Source organism: Merops nubicus, unplaced genomic scaffold (assembly GCF_000691845.1).
Source record: "Merops nubicus isolate BGI_N331 unplaced genomic scaffold, ASM69184v1 scaffold14058, whole genome shotgun sequence".
Lineage (NCBI taxonomy): Eukaryota > Metazoa > Chordata > Aves > Coraciiformes > Meropidae > Merops > Merops nubicus.
The window spans coordinates 142,708-162,350 of record NW_008627920.1 but is presented as its reverse complement, the minus strand read 5'-3'; the positions used below and the strand labels follow the sequence as shown (position 1 = coordinate 162,350).

Sequence of the window (19,643 nt, the reverse complement as noted above, 5' to 3'; positions counted from 1 at the left end):
TTGTTTTGGCTGGCACCACTGTATTACTTACAAAGGATTTCCAAAAATGTAACATTCAGACTGTGGCTTCAGGAACAAAATGCTTCTTATAAGCATAGCAAAGCTAAGCCTCTTACAAAATAAAAAGGGGAAAATGCATCTTCATGCTGTCCAATAAATAAATGGGAGATGATTGGTGAGAGGGATGCACAATCAAAGGTTTCTTAAGACAATCTGATTCCGCCTGGTATGTCCCATGCTTTAGAAGTGTCTGTTTGTGTGATCTTCCTAGGGACTTTGAGCCCAACTATTGTAATATTCAACCATTGTATTTGAAGGGCAGATTTTTTCAGAAAAACTTGAGATCCCATTTAAGCATAACTGAAGCTGGCTAAATGGAAAAGAGATGGCAGCTTTTATCAAAGTGACTAAAATGTGGAAGTTTATTTTTTGTCTGCAATGTTCAGAGCACAAAAACAATTTTAGCTGTTTTTCAAAAAATATGAAATGAGAAGTTGACCAAGAGTCCAGTGTCCTCACCTGCACTTCTGCTTGCCTTTGTCTCTTCACAAGTGTTGGTTTCCCTGAACATACTTCCTCTTGCATCACAGTTTTGCAACTGGAAGCAATCTCTTCAAAAGTGTCTGACCCTAATTATGTCTGACAGTTGGGAACACATTAAAAATATTTGGGCTTTTTGTTCGGGTGTCTTAACTGGAAGGATGTCTGTAAGTGTTGGTTTTTCTCATCAGTGAATTGTGGTACAGTGTGCCTATCACGCTGGCTTGGGATCCTGTGTTAGTGGCTTTTGAGTAATAACATTAATATTTGAAGTACATTAAATACTTGAAAGATAAAATGAGCTAAATTGATGTAAAAAGCAAATCAAATTAATTAGCCATACTATTTATTTTCTAGTGAACAAGCACAAGCCCTGGATTGAGACATCGTACCATGGAATCATAACCGAAAACAATGACACTGTAATTTTGGATCCTCCACTTGTTGCTTTGGATAAAGATGCTCCTGTTCCATTTGCAGGTAGGAACCTACATTTACAGCAACTTTTGAACTTACACATTGTGTTATGAAGTTATCAGCATTTGTAAGAAATTAATTTGTGGTGCAGAGATAATGTAATCTGAAGAACATCTTTAGAGGTTGTATCCAAGTTCTCAAGACTTGACCATTGGCCCACAGACCTTGAAATGAGGTGTCCTACAATGAACGTCTCTGCTTCTTTGTTGTGAAACTGAGTGATTATAAACACTGTAATATGGCATGCTTCCCCTATCAGCATGTTTTTAAATGAAAATATAAGAGTTATATAATTATATTTAAATTTTAAATTATTTTTATAGAAATAAAGCATTACACTTGCCTAAAGTAATAATACATAGTTAATTTTGTTTATTATAACGCCCTCTGCTTCTTCCATTTCCATTCTGCTCCCTGGCTATGGACAAACTATGTGATAAATATTTAAAGTTGCTCTTATGTTACTCTCTTAGTACTTCATAACTGTCAAGACTTGGACAGAAAATTTAATGAAGATTTTGAAGAGTTTTGCTCTGGTTGCTGTTTGATAGATGTATGTCATATAGAAGGTTTTACTTGTATTAATTCTGTTTTTCCTGACACTTGGTCTCTCATATTATGAGTTCCTTAAGCAGAAAATGGTACCTTTGCACATCAGGCAAGTTTTCTTTTAAATTCCCTGTTTCATTAAAAATATTTTTTTGATGACAGGAGAGAACGTTAAGGCTTGATTGATGGTGCTCTGAAGGTCCTGGAAAGGTTCAGTTTTGAAAAGATTATATTGCTTAAGAAGGTTGATCTTTTATAAGGAAAGGAACTGGTGAAGATGAGTATCCTTGTTCCTGTGGAATACAGGCGTGTTCAGTAAGCTGTCAAAAGTTACTTAGTGTCAAAGTACAACAACTTTGCAGAATTTTACAGCATTGTGAAGGAATTGTCAGCCATTTTCCCCACAAGCATACCCTGACATAGACTCGTACCCTGCAAAACACAGATTCACAAGTGCCTTTTGTGTACTGAACCCCATTTTACTATCAAGATGGGTTTGTCACTCGTGGTGCCCCATGGCTCTTGGTTGCACAGAACGCTTTTCTTCCTCGATCATATATGCACTGGGGATGTTCATTGGAGGGGGCTCAGCTAAATTTAGTCAGAGGTCAAAGAGGTAAAAGCCTCAAGCAATGTTTACGCATGGACACCGGCAACCTCAGCATGAAGTGCTTTCATCTGCTGATCAGTTCCTATGGCACCCAGTTACGTGCTAATGGAGGCACAATCAGTGTCTCTTCTGAGGTAAGTAGCCAGCCTCTGGGAGGTACTAATTCTGGTCAGACCAGGTGCACTTCATACAAAGGTGCTCAGGATAAGGCCTTCTTAATCCAGTTACGAGTTTTTGAAGCAAAGGGAAAAGTGTTTCCAGATTCTTTTTTTTTTTAATGCATTCATCAAGAAGCCAACTATACGTTAGAACAAACAAAAAATGTGGAATGAGATTTTGAATGATAAGCTGTTATCTGTAATGTTTTTGAGTACACTTTCTTCTTGTAATGGTAAATTTAATCTACGTATGCAATTTGTTCTTCCAAATGTTTGTGGAAAATTGTAATGTAAACTTAGATGAAATCCTCACTAAACTAAACCTATCTGTGAAATCTACGGGTACAGTTATTTAGGAATGAAGATCAAATCCTGGTGAAAAGATGCCCTTTTCATTTGGGGGTGATTTTTCTGTTACTATGAATGTTCCGTCTCATAGTTGCTTCTTTTACTTGCATTCCCTTGGAATCCTGACAGGGATGTTAATCAGATGTGCTGTTTTCACTGATACTTCTATAAAATCTTTGCTGACTGAGGTTTTTAAGCCTGATTATTTTCTTCTTTTTTTACACTGGGATAATCAACATGTTTTTCTTGAATTAGGGATTTACCCTTCTTTAGAAAATCATCCTTTGAAAGGCTGAACTTGTGCAGACAGGCTGGCTTTTGTGATAAAGGTTACATTAGACAGTAGTTTTAATTTAGTTTATTCATTTATTGATTTTAAGAAATATTATTCTGTCTAGGAGGGAAAACACTTGGCATGTTTTCCCTAATATTAATCGTTCATTTCCAGTTAATATTCTACATTTAGCCTATGAACTACAATCCAGACATAATATTGTAATACTCATTGAACCCTTAATTTCCTTGAAGGGCCTGGATTCCTGTTTGGAAAAACCTCTAGTGTGGTTTTTTTTTTTCCTAAGTCTCTTGCCTTTTAAAATTTTTGGAGTAAATTCTTATTTCTGTTTTAAATTTCTGCTGTAATTTCTGTAATTTTATTTGGCTTCTTAATATAATTCATTTTATCGTAGGTCTTTATGGAAAACTCAATTTCTGTAATCTCTTTAGTAGAGGAAAACTGAAAATAGGTATAGCTACATTAACGGTATTCAGTATATATTTAATAGTACTGTAATGTGGAAGTGCTTCTCTGGCCATGTCTTAAGTGTGGAGATCTTACACTACAGCAAGGGTCGGTAGTCCTTACATTTATAGGCAAGGCAAGGGGAACTGCAGAAAGGAGGTGCAGTAGTGTCAGTTCAGAAAGTAAGTGGCGTCAAAACAAGCGTGGTGGGCCCATGCATTGGAGACTGTAAACCTCCCTGAGTTTTTGTCTCCAGATTCTCAGCATTATGCCTTATAAATAAAAGTTACTGTTGCGGTCTGGGCTGTCTGTAGACAGGCCAGCACGGCTGTCTCCAGGGTTATAATGATGACAAGACATGCACTACTAACAGCAGGCACCAGCAGATCATCAGAGGGCACTGTTCCTTGCAGGCAGGCCCGGTTCTGGGGTGCAGCCCTGGCTGAGAGGAGCCGGGAAGGGCTGTGTGTCCCACTTGCTGTAAATGCTCCCAGCTGAGCAAGAGGAGCCTGCAGCTGGTGCAGGTTTGGCAGCTCTGAGCTGTGTGTTACCAGGCATGCTTTGAGCACCATACACATCACCTTGCTCTGGTCGGTGGCCTGGCTGCACAGGTAGTTTATGCATTTCACATTTTTCACCTATGCAATAGTCTTTCACCTAATAACTACTTTGTTACTATGCACAGAAGCAGAACTAAGCTCGTAAGAGATATCTGGTATTCATCAGTGAGCCTTTTCTGCCCTCAGTGCTTTGGTTTGTTCTCTATACCCATTCTTGCATCCTCATTTTTTTAGTTTAAATGTTACTTGTGACTATAGGTTGTTAGGTTGTCATAGTTAGACCTACTCTAAGGTATAAATTTGTTTTCTCTCCTGGAAACTAATGTTCCTAAAACCTGCACCTTTTTTCATCTCTATGGCTACTAAGTCCTTTATTAACTGTCTTGTCAACCCCTTCTAGTAGCATGCACGTTATGGTGCACGTCAAACCCCTGTTCATGGAGGGGTCACAAGAAAAATGGCTATAATCTGCACTTTATTTTCTCACTTCTGTCTAATGTTTAAAATCAAGGGTGATGACAGGAGGAGAAGGAAATCATCTGTGCAGTTACCCTCTCAACAGGTCTGTGTTTCCTGGGAGGACTAACAAGAAACTAACAGGACTAAATGTGCCTGTGAAAATGCTGGCTGTCAAATGTGATCAGCCTATTTCTTAACTGGAGCATGAAGACTTTCAGTAAATTGCAATGAATGGTCTTTGGTGTCTCTTTATCTTAGGAATTTATTGTGAATTGTGCAATAATTGGAGTATACATAAAAACAAGGTTCTTAAAATTATCATGGTATGAACATATTCACTTTCTCTTTTTTGTGCAAGTACAATTTTCAGGCTCCTACTTTTGAAGGAAAGCTTGAAAATACCATGGCAAATGGTTAAGTGTGCAAAGTAATAGGGATAGTTTCCCAAGCTTAAGTTTTTCAATTCCTGATCTGAAAGGGATTTTCACAAACTGTTGTTGAGATACAACAGATTTTTAAAATTACTGTACTTACCACAGCAGACTGGAGCATTTTGCAGGATATCACAGATAAAACCCCCAACAAAATCAACCCCCCCCACCCCAGCCATGAATAAACAGCAAATTCTGTAGAGATAGGTTGTGCCTTCAGTCCTCCTCTTCAAGCATTATTGTGGAGGTCCAGTATGGGTGTACTTATTTTGTCATTTAGGGAAATCCTTTGGAGGAATCTCTAAAGAAATATAGTCAAATCTACCCAAAATAGGGAATATAACTTTGATTAGACTTGCACCTACCTGCAGGGTCAGCCATACAACTGTCAGCTATCACAGGCTGGTTATGAGGCTTCAGGGATTTAACTTAAAGCTTAGGAGTGGTTTGGCTAGAAACAAGGTGGGATCAGCTGAATCAATTTGACAACGTTCTGTTTCTGTGATAGCAAGAAGCTCTCACAAAATGCTGTAGGATTTTGCAAGGCTCTTTGGAAAGGACATCTGTCTGCATTTTAATAAGAGTGACTCCATTTCATCAGCAATGTTGTGCAAAAATAGATCTGAAAGGAATTCAGGATGTCTCCAGCCCATCCTCCTGCCTAAGGCAGGACCCATTATACCTGTGTCACTCCTGATAAATAGTTTTCTGTCCTAATCTTAAAGATCTATAGTGACAGCGATGTAACAGCTTCCCTGGGCAATCTATTCCACGCTTCACCATACTAACTGTTTTTCATGATGCTTAACCTGAGCTCTCTGTACTGCAATTTTAGCCCATTAGTTTTTATCCTGTCCACCATGACTAGGCAGAGGAGATTATTTTTTTTTTTTTTTAAGCAACCGCCTTTTATGTTACTCCCTTAAAAGCTCTGTGAGCATCTTGAAGGGGGGAGGGGGCTTTGTCTATCCATTGTGCTATCGATACAGAATGAAGCAGAGAAATAGGAGGTAACTTTTGGAACTGTGAGGTGATGGAGGTGATGAATGCCCTTTTCACCTTGCAAGTGAAGAGCAAGCCGAACTCTTCGTCACTCCTGGGCTGATATGCTTGGGTTTGAGTGCAGTGTTGCACCAAGGTTAAGCTGGATAATTCTAGAACAGTTAGTTGGGCCCATTAAGTCTTTAGCTGCTTTTGTGCTCTTGATAGATGTACAGATAGCCATTATTTAAAAAGATCTGCTGTGTGTCCTCCTGGCTCCACACAGGCAGTACTGGATGTCTCAGAAGCAGTTGCAGATCAGGCTTCCTTTCAGAAGGAGTCCCAGTCTCTAACTACATTTTGGCTGTGCTAAAACCACTGTAAAGGATAAGGAGACAATAAAACCAGCTGGGAAGGATGTCTGAGTATTCCCTGAACTAAAGCTGCATTCACAAACTCTCCCAAATCATCTTTGTTATTTTAGCCCTTGAGAGGAGTGTGTTTTGTCAGCTGCACCACAGCAAACCCAGCCGTTGTCAGTCCACTTACACCCAGGGGCTGAATACGAAATCCCATTTCTCTGCTTTAAACTTTGAAGCTGTCTAGCCTTCTTGTTTGTTTACTTTTATTGATAAGCAGCGGCATTAATAACAGAAATAATCTTCTTGGTACAACATTAAAAATATGGAAAATATTTTTCAAATTGTGACTCTGAATATTATCAATTTTAACTCGCTATCAGCCAGAATTAACACATGCTGTTGGTTTATGATGCCCAGAATTCATCGGTGTTCAATTTTTTTCTATGGAAATTGTGTGATCGAAAAATCTGGACTGGAAGTGAAGCCATGGAGTATTGCAGTTGCTTATAAAAATCGCCTGCTGCTAATTTACCCTTCTATTTTTGATGTTTACATTTATTAAGACTGCAGCCTTTAAAGACAGAAAAGGAATCTCTTCATGGTGATCATAACCTAAGGTAGAATAAAGGACTGGGAAACTATTGTAGAGATGCGGGTTTTTGAAGTCCTAAATGTTCAGAGTCCTAAATGCCAAGGCTTCAAAAAAAAAAACCCTAAAACACTGACAGACACAAAACCAACAAAGTTTAACAACTTGGTGGTGTTGTCATCAGAACCAGGGCAAGTAAAACAAATCTTTCTATAAAAAAAATAAAACTATAGAACACCAATGTATAGAATTGTTCTGTTCAAAGTAACAGAGACTTGTGCTAAATTCAAATGAATTGTGCTGTAGGAATTATTGTTATCCAGCAGCCTTCTCCTGGATGGGGGAAACTGAGAGACATGGTCTTCTTGGACCTTCCTGCTAATCTGCTAGAAACCTTCAACTTCACCTGTAAGATCCTAATTGTTGTAAAATATAGAAATGCAGTATAGAGCCGTTAATTCTGGAAAACATAATTCTGGAAAAAATAATTCTGTTGCAGTAAGTTAAGAGTGTGACTTGCTTTTGAGGTGGAATTTTTGCTGTGTAGTTAAGCAGGGATTCTACTCCAGCAGAAGTAAAATCGGTGATGTTTCCTCAGCTAGGAATTCAAATTCTGATGGTTACAGGAAGGACAACATCGTAGGAAGTACATAGTACTTCCCCTTCTGTGATGTTAAGTGACTTCAAACATTTTGAAATGGGACTTTTGTGATCTGAGTATGTTCCAAAATTGCCATAACAGATTTGTCAGCAAATTTAAGATTTAAGGGTAGAATTACTTTTTGGTAGTATCAGTCTCATGCTCATTTACAGCACATGGTAGAATTCAGGTAAAATAGTTGCTTCTGAACCTTGTTTTGAGATTAAAAGGGTGAGGAATAATTCTCTTACTGTGGCGTGAGCTGAAGGCTGCTTTAGGTTTGAACAGGCTGATATCTTCTTAAAATTAGTGCTTGCCACCTGTGTGAGCAAGTGAAAGATATAACAAAACCCTGGTGAATTAAAACCTCTTTGTCATTATGCTTGCAGTGACTATCATAACTGAATAAGTTCTTACCATTTCAGGTACACATAAGCATTTTTAAACATTTATTGATATAAATTGAATTATTTGAAAAATGCTGACAGCAAGCATAACTGAAAGGCATGAAGTGGGACAGTGAAAGGTTGAAACCAACAAGAATGATATCCCTGTTACATTTTAAATTGTTGCATAGTTTGTTTCTCTTCATTATTTGGTATTCCAGAAGTAGTAAATATAACCTGTCCATTACTTGCTTTCAAGGGTATGTCAACCTGGGAATTCAAAATCTGTGTCCATCTTTACTTTCAGTACTGCAGTAACGTAAAGGACACTCAGAGGGAGGGCTGAAAGTAGTGTGAGAAGCTAAGTGAAGGAATGAAGAACTACTCTGAGTCACATCGTACAACTTCCACTCTTATATCTGTCTTCATACTTTAATTTTTTCCATGGTCTGTCCATTAGTTCACTTACATCTAGCTCCTTCACATAAATATTTCCTTCTTTGTGTATATTCCTGTGTTGTCATATTCTTTGGTGGAGATGATGAATTTTTAAAAATCATTTATAAAGCTTTGAAGCATTACTTATGCAGACTTAGAAAAATCATTTATAGTACCATGAAGTGTTAGCAACGTAACAAGTGGACTTGGAATTTTCACGACTTTGAAGTTTACTGCAACAAAATTGGCACTACAGGATTGTGGCTTGCCTTAAAAGTCAAATCAATAGGCTAAATTAGTTATTATTTAATCCCCATTAATTCCCTTTGGTTATTGGTCAGCAACTCTCTTACGGAAAGAATGATTTAGAAACCACACTTTCCTTTAAACCGGTTGGTTACCACTCACAGCTGAGAAGCTGTTCTTTTTCTGGACTAAAATAAACTCTCTCAAAAGCCTGTCGGTGCTGTTGCTCCCTTTGCTGGCTGGGGCAGCCTAAAAAAATGTGTGTGATAACACTTTTATGAAGCAAGAGGGAGAAGGAGAATATAAAGAATTTAAACTTTGGACAGATGGTTTGAGGTATCGATTTTCAACCGAACTCTCCTGCTCCTGGCTTTGTGAAACTGGATCAAACCCATTTGTTCTCTTGGCCTAGGATTCCTCCACTGTCCTTTTTTTTTTTTTTTTTTCTGTGTTTAGACTATTAAAAAAAAACCAACCAAACTAACTTCTGAGTGTTTTTTATCTCCGTGACTACGCAGCACTGAGCACAGTCTCCTTGTGCAACATCAAGCACGAGGAGGATTTGCTGTGCTCAACTGTTACTGTATTTTCTGTTCTGTTATCTTTTACAATGTAGGCAGGTAGATATAGATGCAACCATGGGATTAGCGTGGATCCTGAGCTAACAGTCCTGTTAGATACAGATCAGTGTAGTTCCAGAGCTCTCTCTCGATGGCCGTCACATCAGCTCTACACCAGTGAGACACTACTGAGACGTTGCAGAGCTAGAGACCAGACAGAGAAAAACGTGCCCAATAGTGGAGTGTGGAAAGAAGAGGGGAAATGAGTTCTTACAAAAAGGCTGAAGGCTTGATACAGCATACATTGTGTGCACATTTTTAGGGGTTTTATTTCTCAAAATTAAAAAGTAATTTTTTTGAGTGTTTAGTCCTGGGGTTCTCTTTTGTGAAGAAGAAATGAAATGTGCCGTTTTTTACTAAAAATCTGGGATGAGCTAGATGTGCTTGTCTTTTAATAGACCTGCATTTGCTATTGGCCATATAGGTTTCATATCAAGAGATAAAATATTCAAGTATTTATGATGAAAACACAACACATGATTTAAGGAACTAAGTATTTTCTTAGCTTTTGTTACATTTGTAGAGAAATGTCACTAGGATGTTTGGAGTAGTCCTGATCCCAGAGAGGCTGCAAGGACAAGTTGAGAGAAATATTGTAAGAATTTGCTGTGTTTTCTGAGGAGACTTATTAAGAACAAGGCTAATATCACAGCTAGGTTTTACTGGGCTTTTATTTCACCAGAATTTTGTTATTACAGGCTTCATGGGACTTTAAAAAAAGTAATTGCCTACATTTTCAGATCTCTGCTAATCCAGAGAGGCTGTGTGGCTTTGATGTAGCTACAGCATGTGGACATACCAGACATAGTCAAGTACATCTGATATGTTCAGTTGTCAGGATCCTTATTTCAGCTGCTGCACAGCCACCTTTACTCTTCCTGTGCTGGTTGTCAAAAGGAGCTTGGCAGAAAGGAGGTGTAAGTTGCCTTTGCTTCCTAAATGATTAGCCTCTATGGTGTTGTTTTGTGGTGGTTTTATTTTTTTTGGTTGTGTGTGGGTTTTTTTGGTTTTTTTTTTTTTTTTTATTTGGTGTTGCATCTTGCATTTACAGATACTTTAAGTTGGTTTAAAAAGCAATAAAGAAAAATTGTCTCATTAGATATTCTGCTACACAAAATATATACCTATTTCATTCAGGTAGTTGGCCTTTGCAGGTGAATTGTAGTGGATGACTAGACTCTTGAGGTGGGGTTTGCTTTTATTCTCTGTCGGTTTTGTATTTTAAGACTGTTCTGTTTATTCCACCTTTCCTGAATCAAATAAGTTCTGTAACTGCAACTGTGCAAATTCTGTTTAACATGAAACTAAAGAAATGGAGATGAAGTGGAAGTCAGCTCGTGACCATAGTAACCACAGTTTAGCCAGAATCTGCAAAATTATGATCCTGATTTAGTGGGAGGTGTCCTTGCCCATGGCGAGGGGGTGGAACTAGATGCTCTTTAAGGTGCCTTCCAACCCAAGCCTTTCTAAGAAAACAGAACCCAAATATTCATCCACAGAAACAAGTGGGCCTTATTTTTATATAAAAGTCATCATAGTGAGGCTGGTCAGAGGCTGCAGCGCTTGCCTTACGGAGAAGCTGAGGGAATTTGGCTTGTTCAGCCTGAAGAATAGACAGTTTGGGGGCAACAAAGCAGTAGCCCCCCAGCACCTATGAGTAGGGGCTTGAGAAGATGGAGCCAGGCATTTTGTTGTGGGAAGAGGAGAGGCAACAGGGATTGAAACAAGGGGGATTCTGACTGTACTTAAGGCAGAACTTTCAGCAGGACAGTCAAAGACTGGACCTGAACGCCTGGCGACACTGAACCATCTCTACCCTTAACGGTTTTCAAGACCCAACTAGAGAGAGCCCTGAGTAACCTGAGTTCATAGCTGCCCCCACATTTTAGCAGGTCGTTGGCCTAGAGAACTTCTGAGGTCCCTTCCAGCTTGAATTGTCCTATGATCCTGTGGTTTTATGGGTGGACGTTTCTGTCAGAAATCCAAGTTGCTAAAGAGGCAGTGGGTGGGAGGACACATGATCTTGTGGTGCTGTATCAGAAAGGCAGTGTGCTTGCTCACTTTCCATGGGTTTGAAGAGGAAGCCTGTGCTGGCAGTGAGAAGGCCACTTGGCTAGGGAATGGAAAGGGATCTCCATAACAGTTGCCTGGCTGAAGTCAGCTAGCTTTGTCTGCATGTTTGTTCTCAGATGGCTCAGAGGGGAGAACAAGCTTCACTGTACAATATAAGCCTTGCTTATTTTATTGGAAAATAAATTGGAAAAAATATATTTTATTGGAAAAAAAATTGCTTGTAAAAAGAGTCCTTAACTTTGCATACAAACTTTCTTGTCACTCTTTACTATGCATGTGTAGAATACACACAAAAATAGAGACCTACAAAATGGTAGTTATAAATAAAAATTCCTAATGCCAAATGTTTAACTTTATATGACTGCTGAGCCAAAAATGCTCCTTGTGTCTTGTGCTCATAAAATAGAGAAGAAAGCCTGTTGAAGATAGTTGACAGCAGACTGGCTCTTACAGTTCACTCTTCTGGCAAAATGACCAGATTGCATTGAGTGAACACCTTGGCAGTGGTTCATATCCAGATTGCATTATCTTGTATAGCGGTTCTGTGTTGACTGTAATCACATAATAGTCATGAAAGGCCACATGTCCCTTGTGAACCCTGACAGCATATAGAAAGTAAGTACTTTTTTATTTGACATGCTTTTAGTGTTTTTTTTTAGAGTCTATTAAGAATGAGTAGATAGACCTCTCTGTATTTTAAATATGGCAGTTAGACATGCTAAAATACTTTAAATGCAGTCTTTAAATAAATAGTGGAATGCCACTTTAAGAAGAAGCTGCATTGTCTGCCCTCAATTCATTTGGACATTGTTTCTCAGTGGGACTTAATTTTCTTGTTAATTGTTGTGAACAAATTTTTGGAGGAGAGGTTGTGAAAGACTGGTAGGGATTCAAACTTGTCCTGCTGTTGGACATCTGCCTTTGTTTCAGGTTAATTGCAATATATTAATTTACTTTTAATTATAAACAGCTTTTTAAAGGAAAGATTTTATTACCAGATATAAAGGACATTTACTGCACGTACTGTCCCTTCTGGCTCTTTAATATTCCTTTGATCTTCAGATATTACAGAAGATTAAGTGACAGAAGAGCAGAATTCAAAAACAAAACAAAACAAAACAACAAACAAACAAACAAAAAAAACAGCCCCAAAATGAACAAACCCCAAACAACCTTGATAATCTTTTTTATTATTATATTTTTATAGCTATGTTGTTATATTATTGTAATTACTGTTTCTTTTGCAAATAAAAACGGAAGAGTAATAAATGAAGCTTTTCACTTCAGTCATAAGAGTCTAGTTCTCAGAATTGTTCAAACTAGCTTCATACCTTCTCTTTTCTTTAGGGAAGTGAATCAGATTTTGAGTATGTGGATTGAAGAAAGCATTTTATTTAATCTAATTACACTCACTGTGTTATGCTGAAATTTCTTCCTTACTAATTGAGTTGTGTAACTTTTTAATTTTCTTTTGTTTCAATTTTAAGCCATAAACAAAATAAAGGTGTAGAAGCTTCTGGTCCAAAACTGCTTACCAGGTTAAAAAAAGAAAATGTGTGTGAACAGTGCTGGCTCATCTAAAATTTCCTTGTTCACTGAACACATTGTTTTCTGTGTTCTACACATTTCACAACTAATGGTCAAGGATTTAAGTTAAATATCTTCAAAGGCTGCTGAAAACTTAATTTATTTTGTTCTTTGACTTATGATAAGCCTCTTTCATTATATGACCAGTTCAGGCCTTATGAGGTATCTTTTGTGTCATTGCATTTACAAACACATGGATGTTTAAAAAAGAGGAGTTACACAGATCTGGGTAGATTTTTTTAAACTCATTGTGACTGATACTTTTATACCAAGCTGTCACTATTACTATTTTTTATTATCTGTTTGTTCTGAAAAATTAGGAGAGGGGTGAATGAACTTCAATAATGTTCTTGAACTAATGCAGGCAGACAAGGAAGTAAATCATTAATTACTGCTCTACATTTATTCTGTAAAACACATAAATTTATATGCATAATGATGCACCACTCTGAAGAAAGATGAGATACTTCTTTGTTCTTGGTCCCATGTTAAATAGTACAAGCCTTGCTTTTGAAAGATGTCATCCTTGTGTTGCAGCAACACTGAAATGTCCTCTAAGTGCCCCTCAGTCTGCATTACTGGTTAAAAGTGCCCCTAAAACTGTACAAGTAAAAATACACCATAGCACTTAAGGTACCTTCCCAAGTGAATTATGTCAAATTTCCAAAAGGTTGTCAAAGTGTATGCTGGCTGGGTATATTAATTTAGTACCAAATCTAGTATATTTTGAACTAAAAAAAAAAACCAGCCCCAAAACCAAAGAGTGGCACAAATAGAAATACCTAACCTTATGCCAGATGTCTGGAGAATCTCTTGGTATCTTCACTGGTGGGATTCCTTGCTAGTGATGCTAGACTAGTGCCTAGGAATTTAGTTAATGGATTTGAGAACAACTGCTCCATGTGTAAGTAAAACCTGATGCTTCTGTATTAAATTGATCAAGTCTCTGATGTCAGGATGACTCGTGTTTCTCAGACTGAAAGGCAATGTAGAGAAGATAGTGCATGGGTTGGAACTCCACCGGTCTTCGGGCAGTGGGGCTTGGAAACAGCTCTGTGGACAAGGTGGAAAAGGTGAGCTCTTGAGTGTTACTGTGATGAGCTACCTAAAATTCTCTTTTCTGAATATTCACCAGTTTTCATAAGCAGGTAGACTGGGTTGTGAAAAGATATTTTGGTTGTGGAGACATTGGGAATTTATGTGAAGGTTCCACGTTTCCATGAACTAGCTACTGCTATGTAACTACATGAAACTGGTAAGATAACTTGCACGGAGAGCTAAGATTTGGATCAAAATTGACTGAATTATTTGTAAAATTAAAGTAGCACATTTAAAATTATGTTACTTTCAGAATATTTTAAGCTACAGGAGAAAAATTGTTCATTCTTCACAAGTGACATTCATGTGGCAATTCTCTTGCAATTGATTATTGCCATACTACTGAGACATCAAATGTTCCTGTGCCTTTCTGTGTGCTTTGCTTAAATCTGTGGCTCTTAACTATGTTATTACAAAAATAATTTATTCTATTAACTCAAGTTCCCTGCTGATCATAATCCTCAGCTGTCTTTGGCATGGTTCTTGTTTGGCCTTCAAGGAAACTAGATGGATGTTTTTCTTTACAGTTTTATTTTATGCCAATAAGTGGCTCACCATAATGTGCAAATTGCCCAATTTGCCCTGTAGTGGACAGAAATCCAGAATAACTCTGCTTGCCCAGGGAGTCACGTGTGTGGCTCTGTAGGGATCGTTGTGGCTATTGCGAGCAGGGAGAGCACAACATCAGTGCTGTGCCACTGGACAGAAATGAGGCAGTAGGGTACAGCCAGCTGCGTGTGCAGGCAGATAGAGCTGCATCTGCCACACTGTCCTTGGCAAGGGACCACAGTAGTCTGAGGAGCAAACAATACTTGGTTGTATGCAGCTTCTAGAAGGGTTTTTCTCTTGTAGTTCTAGCTATATTTGATATAATTAACATACATGGACTATTTAATTACGTTTTAATAAAAATCTACCAGACAGTGTTTTAGAAACACCTTGGAAATACTTAATTAAGCAGGGATAGATGCAAATATTAAGCAGAAATGTGTGTTTTTCCTGCTTCAAGTCAGCAGCTCTCCGCATTAGAAGTATTTTGTTGATTTACCTGAAAAGCTCTTCTGCAAGAAAAATAGAGACAGAAGTGTTTTGTGAGGAGTGTAGAAGCTAAAAGAAGCACCCATGTAAGTTTTCTGTACATCACAATTCTTACATGAATCAGATCACAGCCGTTTTATGTGAAGAGAGATATTTATGCATTTAAAGTAAATATGGTAACGGTTCCTCTGCAAAATGACTGCATGAGCAATAGCATAACCAAGGGCTTCTTTAAACCAGAAGAATTTACTATAAACTGGTAAAATAAGTGGGAGGTATACTGAGGGATGCAGTCAGGTCACAAAGATCTTTCAGGCAGGAAATTGCTCACCAAGTAAAAACCAGGAGGTTTTTGTGAATTGCTCTGTGTTATCCTAATTCTGTTCCCAGCAGAGACACTTTTAGCATTTTTCGGGGGGTTGTTGCCTCATTTGTCATGAGGAGAGGGCCAAGCAGAAACAGTGGACTTCAGAATTTTTTTTTTGGGAAAACTACATATATTATTAGTGTTAGACTTTTGCAGTATTACACACTCTGCCACCTCACTGGTGCTGCAGAACCCTCCTTAGCGTCCCTGTAGAGTGTCAAACACTAGTGCTGCCCAGCTAACTGGCTCTGCTGAGTTCATTTAGGAGGACATGCCGGTGTGTTTAAATGGTGTGAGATCTCCAACCAGTGCCATCTAAGCAGCATGGGTCAGCTTTTTGCAGCTTTTTGATGCTCTAGTCCTTTTCTTTGGGTAGTTGCTCCCTCTTTGTTTTGCTGCTCCCACCCCAGTGTCTTGTTTAACTTCAATGGATTGTAAATTGGTTTGTTTTTTCATGCCCTTCCATGGCACTGAACTTGTGCACTCTGCTCTTACTGGAAACCCAAGAAAACATGAATAGATAAAATATGGGTAGCTATGTTGTAGAGATTTATGATGCACATTATTTATGAAGCTTCTGTTGTAGAATAGCATCTTTTGGACAAAACTAACCTGCATATGCATTCTGTATACACACAAACACTTGTGTTACACTATTTTTGTAATAAGCTAATTCACATCACAAGTAAGTTTTCCTCAGTTTTAGTGTTATCTCATATGTTAAGATTTAGAAAATAATACAAAGATGGACAGAAAAATAACTAGTTCTGTAAAGTGATGAGGCTTTAGTTACTTGGTTGAATGTGACACCAGTGGTGTGCAGTTAGCATGGTAATATAACTACTGAAAACCAGATTTGTATTACCTTTGAAAATGTGGGGAAGTTGAATTTTTCAATTTCAGATTTTTCCTTGTTTTTAAAAATCATAATGTACTATAATTTACCTGCCTTTTCATGTTAGTTTTAAAACAACAGAAAAAATGGATTAATATGAGAATAATTACCAGTCTATTATAGAAACTTATCTACGTAAGAAAATGATACTTTAATTACAATTTAATTCATTAGATTTTAAATTATTTAATTCATTAAACTTTATTCCAAGCATTTAAAATTAACTTATTCCTGTTACACTACCAAGAAATTCAAGTGACTGTTATTGTGCAGATACAAATAGTACCCACAGTATTTCAGGCCTAATGTGTTTTGTTGTTATTGTCCAGTTAGGTGGGTCCCTTTTTAACCAGCTGCTAAAACCACAAGTTTTGATAGGTGCATTGGTACTTGAATGATTTGTCAGTACTTGTGACAGATTTAATGGCTATTTCTGATGTGACTTCAGCTCCTTACTGTGATGCTTGACGTGGAGAGGTTCCAGGTGTGCTCTGTGAAAATAGTTACAAATGAAGACAGGGACAGCTAATGTACTTGATGTGGAATCCAGAGGATAGAAGTTAAATGAAAATAACACTATCATTAACAAGTATGCTGGAATTGAAAGGATAACAATAATTTAACGTCAATTTCTAGATACTTTTGGACTAGCACTCTTTGTTTAGGACTGTAAAGGTTCTAGATCCCAACAGGTAACTTGACAGGAGCTGTGTTTCCATGTGGCCTCCTCTCCCAGTGCTTCACTTGGGCAGTGTCTCACTAAAACTGTACGTAGGCCAAAGGGGAAAATCATGAACCTCTGCTGACCTCTATGGATTTTGGCCCATTTATGCTCCCCCAGCGCTGTCCTTATTTGTGCGAACTGGCTGGTGTGTGGGAACTGCCTACTAGGAAGAGCATCGTGAGAGGCAATGGAAATCATATGCACAAAAAGAAAAGCACGTGCAGTGAAGAGCCCCATAAGCTGCCTATAAAATTTTTGATTAAAAAGTGTCTCTTTAAATGAAATTTGGCACAGCTGTTGCCATCTGTCAGCTCTTTGATGCTCTTTACAAAATACACTGTTGATCTCAGCCCAGTCCCTCCAGGGCTGTGCTGCTGTAGGGTATGCCACGCATGGCAGATTGTCAGTGTCACTGGAGAAGCAAAGGCTCTTGGGTATGGGGCTGAACACTCAACACTCAGCTGAGGTACTGAAAACAAAATAGTCTTATGCTTCAATCTGCAAGACTTAAGTAGAAGACACTGCCTACTGTTTACTGGAAATTGTGCTTTTATATTGCATATGAAAGCAGAGCAGATAAATGACAACTTTCTCTAGAGTCCCTGTGTAATCTGCTTGTTGTGGTCTGACATACAGGTAAAAGATATCTTGTGTAGAGCATTTCTTACCTATGACTGTGGCTTTGTTGAGCAGAATCAGGTATAGAAGTAAACCCCTTGTGGTGATGTATTCTTAAGTTTTTATGCTATAGTCACTGAAGAGAGGGACTAAGCTGCCCAGCGCTGAATATTCCATGTGTGTCCATCCTGATGCTGTAACTGCAGATGTAGAAGTGGTGGTTGTACAGTGACCTTCTAGAAGGACAGCACTGACTGCAGTGGTGGAGCTAAAGTTGTAGTAGTTAAGCTTTCATTGTAATTTAACTTAATGTGAATAATCACTGGTGTCTGCGATCCAGAATAAGAGAATGGAGTTCAGCTACTTTGTTGAAGCTAACATACTATTTCCTAAGCCATTTTTTGACGTTGCTATACTGAAGATGAAGTTAGTTATCTTCAGCCTCGAGCGACTCTTAATCAGAAGATACTAACTTCTCCCTAGATTACATCTAAACCATAGATAAATAATAATGGTTTATTAAATCATTTTTGGATACTTATATTATGAAATTATGAGGTTTTGAACTCTGTACCTATGATAAAGCTGCAAAAATACAAACACTGGAAGAGATGTGAAAGCAGATTTAAGAGTGAAGGTTCAGCTTTGAATAAAAAAGTGAAAACTTGAGTCATTGTTATTCTCAAAATTAATAGGAAATACTTTAAGGTGCCAAAATAAGCTGTAGTGATCTTAGCCCCTAAGTAGCTAAACTCTATGAAACAGAAGCTTGAATGCACAGAAAAATAGATGCTGGGTGTTTCAGGTAGTTTTGTGGATGCTTTAGTTGTAACATTTATTCAGAGTTATTCTTTGTCTCCTGTGAAATTTTCAGACTTAATACTCCTTTGCATTGAAAGAATTAACTGCTACCATTCAGTATAATTTATTGAAGACTCTGTTTCATGTGTGATATTGCACTGTGATTTTTTGCATTTTGAGTGCACCAAAGCTGCTCTGTTATGCTGGCTTTTAAGTTTACACTTGAGTAAAACCAGCATTTTTTTAAGAGGTTTGCACTGATCAGAATTGATCAATTTTTTATCAGGCAACCAAAATAAGTAACTTATCACACTTCAGGAGGTGCACAGAGCACAAAACTAGGGCACAGGAATTAATATTTCAGTATTCTGCACGTAAGCCTTTACGTGCTCTTTTGCTGATGACAATGGAACCAACTTGGAAAAAGAGTGAAAGAGGAGAGCCTTCACTCTTACCCATTATTTGTCAACAAAAACTTGAACAAGCTACTTGAAGTAGCTTATATGTTATCTGCACACCTCACGTGTCAGTTTTCTCATAAACTCATTTTATCTTGTTCTTATCTAAGAATTAGAAATTTGTGTCATTTCCTCTTTGACCCAGGGTATGTATGTGTAATTGTTCTGTAAAGGAAATAAAGCCCAAAGGACCTGGGAAATCAAAATGTAATTCTTTCCTCTTACACAGATTTTGGGCAGTTGCTTAAGTGCCCAGCTTGATTACCATTCATCATTTGGTGACCATCAACATGCATTTAAGAATCTATTGAAATAAATTACTGTTATTAATATAATTGCTGCCTTTCCTGTTCCTTGTGCAAACCTACTGACTGTTATGTATGCAATCCTTCCTCTTTCATACTCCAACACTCAGTTAAATTAGTTCTGTTTTGCATATGCAATTTTGTTGGGCAAGATGGCTTCTACCCTTTCCATAACCGTGATTGCTTCACTGTCAGGACTCTGGCTGAACTGGCCAAAGTACTGGCATACACATAATTTTCTATACGTATACAAAGATGTGTCTGTGTAGATTTATGTCCTTAAACATAAAAAAAACCCCAAACAATCTTAGCAGTTTTAAACTGAATTTTGGGATGTGATGGTATTTTGTTTGTTTGTTTCTGATTTTTACTGTGGAAACTTAAAAGTGGTAGGGTAATCCTGAAATGTAGCTGATTACCTCTCCTGTCTTATCGCATATTTTCCAATTGCTTCAACTTTATATGCATTTAATTTTAGCTTTCTTACAATTTTGCTTATCTTAGTCTTCGCTTGGAATAGAACTTAAAGGCACAAGTCTCATG

At 37.8% G+C, this 19,643-nt stretch overlaps 1 protein-coding gene across 1 annotated transcript in view; it reads left to right on the top strand.

The window, feature by feature from the left end:
• The window catches only part of LOC103778894 (calsyntenin-2-like), a gene marked incomplete at its 3' end in the record, with an annotated part of 167,337 nt that overhangs the window by 19,443 nt on the left and 128,251 nt on the right, over window positions 1-19,643 (top strand). Inside the window, exon 4 of the mRNA XM_008946510.1 lies at window positions 878-1,020. Coding sequence (XP_008944758.1) covers window positions 878-1,020 — 143 coding nt within the window. The remainder of the gene's footprint in view (window positions 1-877; window positions 1,021-19,643) is intronic.